This window comes from Priapulus caudatus, unplaced genomic scaffold, assembly GCF_000485595.1.
Source record: "Priapulus caudatus unplaced genomic scaffold, Priapulus_caudatus-5.0.1 Scaffold2449, whole genome shotgun sequence".
Taxonomy (NCBI): Eukaryota; Metazoa; Priapulida; class Priapulimorpha; order Priapulimorphida; family Priapulidae; genus Priapulus; species Priapulus caudatus.
Genome location: NW_014579510.1, coordinates 10,732 through 21,913, shown reverse-complemented (window position 1 = coordinate 21,913; position 11,182 = coordinate 10,732). Strand labels below are relative to the sequence as shown.

Sequence of the window (11,182 nt, the reverse complement as noted above, 5' to 3'; positions counted from 1 at the left end):
AAACACAGCGGGATGATCGATCTATACAGAACTAGACCTGAGATGCAAATCACAGCAGGCAATTTCGACCGGGGCACTTTAATTGCCAATCTCAGTAAAGGCGAAATCTCTGAAAATATTGCGGCAAGCGTTAGGGAGCCAATTATTTCTCTGTTGGAAAACGGGCTTCTCTTAAATCAGTTCCAGGCGGACTCGCGATTGGAGTTATGTCTAAAAAAATGTCATGCTCTTACGTCTCTACTCACTGGCGTTGAGAAGAAAAGCTTGTTATTTGTCAGAACTGTCAAAATTTCAGAAGCCTGAGCCGACAGCAAAATTTCAACATCTATACTAAGCATAGCCGCAAATGTCTACAGCTAACATTAGTATGATTGATTTGTCTGATGTAGAAATCAACCCGTACGGCAGCAATGTAGCGCAGCATTCACTTGTTACTTCTGTAAGATGCAGACATTCAATTATCGTCGCATAGCATTTATACATTGTTTAGAGTCGTGACGCCAGTGAGCAGATCTTTAAAACCAATAAAAAATTTGGCTGGAACGATTGGCGGCAACTCGTAGTAACGCTTCATAGGGTCTATGTCCCCAGGGTACTGCCGAACCTACCCTGGTAGGTCCGGTATACCGGACGTACCTAGTAACTATCTAGATGTATGGTTAGGTGTTAGGGTTAGCGGTTAGGGTTAGGGTTAGGTTTAGGAGTTAGGGCTGAGGGTTGGGCTTTTGCGGTTAGGAGTAGGTGTAGGCGGGCCCTAGACTCGGTAGTGGATAGGCGAGGTAAGGTCCGGCATATTAGAAATGGTATTTAGTACCAGGGTACGTTCCGGTAGTACACGAACCGTACCCAGGGTCGTTCGGCAGATACCCTGGCCTGGGGGACATAGACCCTATCAGCGGTAGTAACTCGTTTATAACCGTGACTGTTCTGCAAGGTTTAGGTGAAAAGGGTTATGTGTAGTCGTAACGTATCTAGTAACCCTATTCACATGACACACACTGAGTTACAACCGAAAGCGACGAAAACATGGTTTATATAATAAATTATAACTAAAATAATGAATTCAGTGTCACAATATCATCAAGAGCATATAAAGAAGGAGAGCGTACAACGGTGAACTGCTGAAACCCTGCTGCAGTATTAGTCGAATTAATAAACTTTGCCCGTTTTATTTTGACGATTCCTTTTGGTATTATTGATCAGCTGTCCTTTATACCTTGCTAATATAAAATAAACCGCTTGTCCCTACGGTGCCTCTACGCTGAGATAATGAGCGGTGAAAATCTGGTATTTTCGCCGAAAACCGACTCGAGGTCCGTGTTTACTGCAATTGTCTCTCGTTCTGGCGATAGCTTCGGGTAACCTCGCGTGTTGCCGTCATTCATTGACAATGAAATTTATTTTCCTTCTACTATCTTTTCTCGCATTTCCAGTCATTGACGCAGCCCTTACTCCACAAAAACGTCTTGTTATTTATCGCCATGGTGATGACCCGCCCCTTACGCTGGATGTAGTAACGCTGTAGTAATAACGTATCGAGTCAGCGCTACACAGCGGCGACCGGAAGCAACATACAGTCCACAAAACGAGAGACAGTTGCAGTAAACACTGATCTCGAGTCGGTTTTCGGCAAAATATCCAGATTTTCACCGCTCATTATCTCAGCGTAGAGGCATCGTAGGGACATACGGTTTGTTTTATATTAACAAGGTAGGACAGCTGATCAATAATACTGCAAATAATCGTCAAAATAAAACGGGCAAAGTTTATTAATTTGACTAATACTGCAACATGGTTTCAGCATTTCACCGTTGTACGCTCTCCTTCTTTATACGCTCTTGATATCATATAGCTATTCTAACTACCTGGTTAGCACATATTTCTTCACATATTCTATCATATATGCCAACTATACTTGTATACACACGCAGAAAGCAACATGAATGCCTATCTATATCTATTTTGACTTTATCTATATTTTTTTATACTCTTAACTTTATTTTGATGCTAAAAGAGGTGTGTTCTGTCTCGTTCCTCTCGAAAAATTTCTGGGCCAATCACACTTTGACATGATTCGATCAGATTTCCGACAATAGGTCGGAGCAGACCGTGCTGTTGCACTTTCACGCGCCTCACCTTGCCATATAAGGCCGTGGCTACGCATCCGGTTACCGGATGCCCAGCTGCCAGGCTACGCGTCCGGTCACACATTTCTTATGGAAACCCAACTATATTTTTTCAGTAAAAAAACAATAAACAATAAGTTTTTACCATAGTATTACTTACCTTTAGGTGTTTTATCAAAAAAATGTGTTTTTGTAAATTTTGAAGCAATAGTAAATCAAGTAAAATCAACGATTTGAAATAAAATGCGTGCCATAATCGTGACGTGGATTTGGGAATCTGTGCTGAGCTTTGTAATGGATGACCGGAAGCGTAGCCACTGCGTATTGGGTCAATGCCATCATCGGCATTCCTCCTTTAAATACCGGCACGATGAGCTCAGTACCCAAGTCACAACTTTTGTTAAGTGCTACGTACGTACACTGTACAGAAATATAATTATGAATATAATCTGTGCCAATCATCTTCATAACGGTTTCGCTATATATTCTCTCCTCTTTACATATAGTTACTCACTGTAGCTGCCACATGAAGAAAAATTCCACACAATAACATACGTAAATAATTTATATAGATACGTAATAACATATAACGAAAGCACCACCATCGCAAACAACGCCAACATTAAGTTAGGAGCCTCAATCAGGACAACATGCAATGACGAAATACATGACCATTATCTCTTCCAATACAATACCCAACATGACGAGAAAATAAGTATCCATACACTATACGTATCTTCTACTGTACGTATCATGCATCGCACTATTTAGAAAACCGCTAAGCACATTAACCCTATACCTAATTCTGATTGATTTTCACCAACCAGAGCGTGCCCTATTGTAGCGGGCAGAGCTGTTAAACATGCTCCTCACCTTTCTCCCGTGTAAGAATGAACATGAACCTGTAGGTGGGAACGACACGCCACGATGCAACTGCCAATAGGGACACATGTCATGTCATGTCATGTAATGTCATATCATGTCAGTCATGTCATATCATGCCATATCGTGTCATATCATATCATGTCATATCATGTCATATCATATCATATCATGTCATATCATGTCATATATGTCATATCATATCATGTCATGTCATGTCATGTCATGTGCATCTATTGGCTGGACTGATTTCAAGCTGCATGATGACGAAGTATCGCCATATAACAGCACTGCCTGTGTATAAGAACATGCTCTTATCGATGGAAATTGGATCAAATTAGGTCAATGCTTTGTAGGCCAAGTGGTTTTCGAAGTCGTAATATCCACGACATATAACGATATAAGTCGACTTTTGTAAGTAAACAGTGCTGGGGCACAGTACAGCCTGGCTGTAGTACACTGTGGTTTGCTGCTTTATAACTAATGCACAGCATAGACTAGATAGCATTCAATGTGACTAGATAAAACGTAACTTTCCGTACTAGGCCGGTTAGCATATTTTGTTGCAACTGGTGTCTGCTTCGCAGCTATGCCAATAGAACCCGTCTTGCTACGACCTCAGTTGATATGGCAAACCGATGAAACATTTAAGGATTTTGCAATAAAACCGATTTCAATAAAATACGAACGGAAATTATAATCATTTGATTGATCACGTTACCAAGCTGCCAGAATTACAGCTAGTAATTATGTGCATGCATAAATAAACTAAGTAGATGCCAATATGTTTGTAAAAACAAGTATATGCACATATCACGTATAGGCCATTTCACCAACTTTTTTATACTCCTCGAGTTCGTTGGGTCGTTTTGAATAAAGCTGACATAACCAATGTAAAAAATAAATGCATGAAAAGTGCATAGATAGGCCATTTGGATGAATTAGATATGACGTAAATCTACTAAATATATAATAAATGTAATTTGGAAGTGGGCTGCAAATCATTTGGATTTTGCTCTCAAATCCAGATCAAGAAACTTTTATCCCTGATATGATCCACGCCTGATGCGGTCCATAATAATCCAGCTATGACATGCCACCCTGCACATCTTTACAAGATTCCGCACGTTTCACCGATTCATTCTCTCGCACCATTTACATATATTTTACTGTCTCGGACACAAAATATATAATATCAAAATATATATAGTTGGAAGCGACTAGCCTGTCACAGAACGTGTCTTCTGCATTGCTAGCCAAACAGAGAAAATACAATCAGCACAAATAAGCTGCCCGTGCATGACAAGTTCACAATAGCAAAGTTGTAGTTCTACGAAATCTTTCCAGAAAATTTAGCGAGTAGCAATTATGCTTGTTAAGTCCACTTTCTTGGTTTTGGTTTCGCTTAGATAATGGGTAGGGGCAGCACGACTCATAAATACATTCACGTGTTACTTACTAATCATTACATAGTTACTCCCATCGACACAACATGTGAGATTACTGTACTATTACACATATATATGGATATACGCTGCAGCAGGTTTCCTGCCACCTGACAAACAGCACTGAGGTGCCTGTTCAATACTCAGCAGGTACACGATGTCATAGCTAGCAACGTGCATCACGCTGACCAATATTTCCCAATTACATCTTACTTGTCAGCACGTACTTCCACAATGCATTAGGTGCTGCGTTGTGACGCCATTACTGGGGCAACAAATGGAACGATAGAAATTGGAATGACTTCCCTGGAAATTACTTCCACGATATAGCAGCCTAGGTTGACGTACGTCCCTAGTTGGTGCTCCCATACGGCACTTCTTCAGTGGTCGGCTCTTCGCAAAGATTATAACCGTTTGGTACGTCGGCCCACTGCTGGCGTTCACCGGATCCAAAAAAGCCATAGAACACCGCTCCTACGACGTAAACTACAGCTGCTATGTAGAAGACAACCTGCCACTCTCCAGGCGACTGTGAAAGCAACCACATTATACAATCAGCAGTGTATGCGTGCGGGAACTTGAGAAAGCTGAAAGGTGTTTTGAATAGAGTTTAGGATGGTGTTTGCAATGTATAGATGCAAAATCATGCACTTTGAGAAATTATTATCACATAACTCTAGCACCAGTCCATATAGGCTAGAATTCTGAAAACTTACCTTATCTTTGACTAAATAACCAGTAACTGTTGGACTGATGATACCAGGTATAGTGGCAAAACAGTTTGATAGACCCATCAGGACGCTAGCAAACTAAAAGTAAAACAAAATATATTACAGCTTTTGCATCACGAACATCCTCACATCATAATGTGGGATATCACCAACTATTACATTTTATATAAAAGTAAAGGTGATGCATAATTAACTTAAATCTGATCTGTTATCGATGTCAATAACATTTTCTTCACTACATTTAATTAAAATTTACGTTTAATGCACACCAACTCATGAACAATTTTACTGATAACAAAAATGTGAAATAATCTCAAAATATCATGAACCAATAGAGATTACAACACATTAATACGTACCCGCATTCAATATTCCAAAATAACACCATATCAAGATTAGCTAATTGATATCCATTAGGTACTCTTCAGCATATTAGCTTCACCACACGACTAATATAACACTTACAATCCCCTTGCAAGCGCACTGTATGCATTAAGTCACGCTAGGCACACACACACACATACTAGACACGCACACACACTAGGCACGCACACACACACACTAGGCACGCACGCACACACGCTAGACACACACGCACACATACTAGGCACGCACACACTAGGCACGCACACACACACACTTGGCACGCACGCACACATAGTAGGCTCGCACACACACATACTAGGCTCGCACACACACTGGGCACGCACGCACACACACTAGGCACGCACACACACACTAGGCACGCACGCACACACGCTAGGCACACACGCACACATACTAGGCACGCACACACACTAGGCACGCACACACACACTAGGCACGCACGCACACAAGGCACGCACACCAGCGAAAAAAAACACGGGAGCGGCGAGCGATTTCCGCATCGCCGTCAGCTGTTCAAAGGCTGCTCTGGTAACAACAAGTTACGAGAGCGAAAATCTTTGGAACATACCGAGGAAAAAATGTCGCTCCCGTGGCAGCCGGCAGCGTTAGGAAATTAGTTCGCGACCGGCTGAGCCGCGCCGGCCACCAAGTTTTTGCTCAGCGCATTAAGCAATAGTTTTATATCGCGAGGGTTAATTATCGTGGGGAGTGAGGGCACGGACGCAGTGACCATGACTACGCACGTAACCAAGCTGTTAACGTGAATTCGTCACTGATTTGTAAGAAAGCTAACTTTTTATTCAGGGTTAGATATGCTAGAAGCAATTAACGCTGTATATACTTTAAAGAAGATTCTAGGCACTTGTAACTTTGGCGATCGTGCGGGCAGCAATTGATTTATGCATGGGTACGGACTGGGGAGGAAGACAAACGAAAAGTAAAACCTACCCAGAAGCTCCCGGCAATTCCTAGAGATTCCACGTATTCTTTTTTTAACATAGCTCAAGAGTAAACTAAAAAACTGCTTCGAACAGTTCTGAACTTGCTCCAGTCATGTAACAGGATAGTTGAAAAGTAAGTTTTGACAGAAACGCTAAATGAAGTAGACAAAAGAAACCTTGAAAATAACCATACCATGCATTACGCTATGATTATAATTCTTTGATTTTCTGTCTTTGTCCTGTTACCTGACTATGTGTAGCCGCTGTAGTGCATGTCTATCTGTGTTGAATGAAATTGATAAGAATGTGATAAATGTAATGTTGTTGACGATTTCTTTACACTGATAGTCTGATACTGCGTGCCTGAGTGCGTGAAGGTGCTGATGAATGATATAATTTGGAGTCAGTGCACTAAAAATATGAAAGATTTTAACAAAATCATCTATGAATAAAGTAGCTTCTGCGCGACAGCAATAAAGCTCGTAAAAAAAATTACGACGAGCTTTTTTTCATTACAAAAATCAAAAAGAGCTCTCGGTATAAAAAAGTCATTTTTAGCTGTGAACGCCCAGACACACACACTAGGCACGCACGGCACACGCGTCTAGGCACACCCGTCTCCAATACGTCTAGGCACGCACACACACTAGGCACGCACACACACACGCCACACATACTAAGGCACGCACACACCCGAGGCCACAGCAGCGCACACATATCTCAGGCAACGCACACATACTATCTCTAGCACGCACACACCACTAGGCACCCGCCGCACGACATACTACGGCACGTCACGCCACACTAAGGCACGCAGGCACGGCTAGCGCCCTAGGCACCTAAAGAACAAACAGCCCACAGGTCGCGCAGAGGTACGCCTAGTCGACTCTCACAGCCAGTTAGCGCCTCGCTGCCCCTGCGACGATCGGGAGTTCCATTGATTTTCGGCCGGCACCGTCGGCGCGTCCCTGTGCGTCGCGTGGACGTACCTGCGGAGCGATGTCGAGAATGATGACGCCGAAGACCCGCCCAGGCGAGCCGCCGACGACAGCGATCGAGTAGGCAGGTGACAGGCGGCCGCCGGACTCACGCGTAGTAGCGGCCAGGATCATAACCACCGGTGCGTACAAACGCTGCAGGTGGGCGGAAGAGAAAGATCGGGCAGGTGATCAGTTTACACGGACGCGCGCTTGTGATACGAACGCTGCAGATGGGTGGGGGAAGAGAAAGATCGGAGGTGATCAGTTTACACGGACCCTGCTTGTGATACGAACGCTGCAGGGCGGGAAGAGAAAGATCGGAGGTGATCAGTTTACACGGACCCTGCTTGTGATACGAACGCTGCAGGTGGGTGGGTGGGGGGGAGAAAGGATGCAGAGGGTGATCTAGTTATCGGACGCTGCTTGTGATACGAACGCTGGGCGTGGGGTGGGGGGGGAGCAAGATCAGAGGGTGATTATTAACCTGAGCCTGCTTATGATATCGAACGCTGCAGGTTGGGGGGGGGGAAAAGAATCGGGAGGTGATTATTGGGGGAACTTCTGCTGTGATCGAATAGCTGCAGGTGGGGTGGTGGGGGGGAGAAAGATCAGAGGGGATTAGTTTATGCGGACCCTGCTTGTGATTACGAATGCTGCAGGTGGGTGGGGGGGGGGATAAAGATCGGAGGTGATTAGTTTACGCGGACCCTGCTTTGTGATACGAATGCTGGCAGTGGCGGGTGAGGGTGCAAGATCGGAGGTGATTAGTTTATGCGGACCCTGCTTGTGATACAATGCTGCGAGTGGGGTGGGGGGGGAAAGATCGGAGGTGATTAGTTTACCGGACCCTGCTTGTGATACGAATGTGCAGGGGGGTGGAGGGGTGAAAGATCGGAGGTGATTAGTTTATGCGGACCCTCTTGCTGATTCGAATGCTGCAGGTGGGGTGGGGGGGGATAAAGATCGGAGGTGATTAGTTTACGCGGACCCTACTTTGTGACTACAACGCTGCGCGTGGGGTGGGGGGGGGTAGAAAGATCGGAGGTGATCAGTTTACGCGGACCCTGCTTGTGATACGAACGCTGCAGGTGGGGAGGGGGAAGAAAGATCGGAGGGTGATCAGTTTACACGGACCCTGCTTGTGATACGAACGCTGCAGGGCGGGAAGAGAAAGATCGGAGGTGATCAGTTTACGGCGGTCCGTGCTTGTGATACGAACGCTGCGCAGGTGGGTGGGGGGAAGAAAGATGGGAGGTGATTATCTCTTGCAATGTTTTGCTGTGAAAGCACCCAAACGTAAAACCCTTAATTTGTATAAAAAAACGAAATACAGGTGTCTGCAACACACACTACAAGTTCAAGGCAAATGAAATTGCATACATAAATCGGAGATTCGGAACAGTGCTCATCAAGCATCAAACTTCCCTATCTACAGTTAGCAACATCATACATATGTCGATACGACTAATATTATAACCTTAGAGTAAACTACCTCCACAGTTGAAAATCTTTCTGACTTGGGTGGTGGTGAATGTCCCTTGCTTACACATCCAATCCGCCAGGTGTCCTCCCATTTGGAGAAGTATTCCCATGACAAGGTAAGGGCAAGCTGAAGCAAATCCAGCCTGCAATATATATCCTCTTGTAAAAATACGCTCTGCTGACAGGATTGGAGTACTTTAGAGTATTCATGCAATTTATATTAATATGCACTTATTGCTTAATACTTACTTATTAACTAGCGCCACAAAGCATCAATGATCACCTATCAGTTAGTGCTGTGCTGTTACTGCTATGATTGATGCTAATGCTACTACAACAAATGTTGCTACTGCTATTTCTGCTGCTTCTGTTGGTGGTGGTGCTGCTATTTCTGCTACTGCCACTACAGCTGGTGCTATTTCTCCTTTTACTACACCTGCTGCCTGGGTTCAGCAAAATACAATGAATAGTGAATTATACGGAAGAGTTATGACATGACAAATGAAAGTGTCAATGACGCTGTAGCTCACCACAAAAAAGAACACAAATGAGTGAGTGAGAAGAAGTCAGTTTTAATTGAGCAACCATCGACGTACATTATAGAAACGATTGCCATCTGTATATCGCAATATAATTTATAAACCAAAATGAATCACAATTTGTGACGGTAGATGGCACTATACCGCTTTGATGTTTCTTGCCGATGGCGTTCGAAATAATAGGTTATGCTGCGTTCCGACATGTTTTGGTAAAACTTTACTCTAATTAGACGTTTTATCGCAGGTTGGATAGGAATACCAATTTTGCATTAAAGATATTGTCAATCTTGTAAAACAAACCAGACGAGTGTGACACCACAGACTGTTATCTGCGTGTCTATATAATATGCTATATAATTGCCAAAACTACCTTATTTGAATAAATTTTTTTAAATATCAAAACCCCTGTAATACGTTTTGGAGCCAGCCCTTATTCATTCACATACCAAAAATTAGCAAAATCCATTGAACCTGAACTGACTAGTAGGAATTTCCATGTTTGACAAAAAATTGCAGTGGCTCGAAAGTACGTCGACTGGCGTGCTCCAAAATAGGAAGTTCAAACCTCTCCCATAGCAGTAACAACTATACCCAATTTCAAACATGTGGGTCAAACGGTTCCTGAGTTATCGTTGACCGTAGCCAAATGTTGACGGAAGGACGGATGGACGTACGACAACCCATGGCAATAGCTCATCTTGACGATGTCAAGGTGAGCTAAAAACTAAAGATGTTAATCTACTAGCTGCATATGGCCCTGTCAGCTAAGCTCAAAAATACCAATTTTTATACATAGACCTATATGCTATAACTATTATAAGGGGTGAATAATAACACTCTCTCATTATTCACCCCCGCTATTATCAATTGTCTGTAACAAAGTTACACATGGTGCCATTAATGTTGTTAAGTTGCCATGTTGCTAGGTTGTCATTATTAGTTTAATTTCTGTGATCAATTGCATGCATAACAACAAATGGCTTACGAAACATTCATAATTACACTAGCAATTAGGGGTGCACCAGAACTTGGATCCCCAATTTTTCAGAGTTCCGGTTCCGGCCGGAACCCTTCAGGAACAGTCGGCCGGAACCCAAACTTTTTCCTAATTTTATTTCTGTAACAAGTGTCATCAAAATTAGGGATGCACCAGAACATGGCTCCGGCCAGATCCCCAATTTTTCAAAGTTCCGGTTCCGGCCGGAACCATTCAGGAACAGTCAGCCGGAACCGGAACTTTTTCCTAATTTCATTTCTGCTACAAGCGTCATCAAGATCAAAAGATCAGTCACTGAATGTAGTTGAGCGTCAATAGAGTCAACTTGCTGACAATATAGTGTTAACAACTTCACACTATTCTGCCCACAAAACGTTTGCCACTTGAACATCGGCTAACTAACTGAACTGAACCTAACTGATGTTAGGTGATTCACGAGATTTTCTTTTAAAATAAAATACTCTTAGAGCCACAGGAATGGCATCTGTTTGTTAGTTGAAAATAGACTAAAACCAGGTATACTGCAACATGCAGGTTATGCCACACAATTCGCTCGTGAATAAGATGCCAGAATTATGCCCTGTAAGCAGATGATTCATACACCTAACAACCATCCTGTAATTAGAACTTTGTAGCATTGAGAACAATGAGAACAATGTAGAATGTGAACAT

The 11,182-nt window shown here is 43.2% G+C and overlaps 1 protein-coding gene across 1 annotated transcript in view; it reads right to left on the bottom strand.

The window, feature by feature from the left end:
- Positions 1-3,240: 3,240 nt before the first annotated feature.
- The window catches only part of LOC106818711 (sialin-like), a 17,356-nt gene continuing 9,414 nt past the window's right edge, over positions 3,241-11,182 (bottom strand). Inside the window, exons 8-12 of the mRNA XM_014823387.1 lie at positions 8,985-9,117; positions 8,789-8,796; positions 7,502-7,645; positions 5,170-5,262; positions 3,241-4,982 (exon numbers count right to left, since the gene is read on the bottom strand). Of these exons, the coding sequence (XP_014678873.1) occupies positions 4,806-4,982; positions 5,170-5,262; positions 7,502-7,645; positions 8,789-8,796; positions 8,985-9,117 (555 nt within the window). The 3' untranslated portion in view covers positions 3,241-4,805. The remainder of the gene's footprint in view (positions 4,983-5,169; positions 5,263-7,501; positions 7,646-8,788; positions 8,797-8,984; positions 9,118-11,182) is intronic.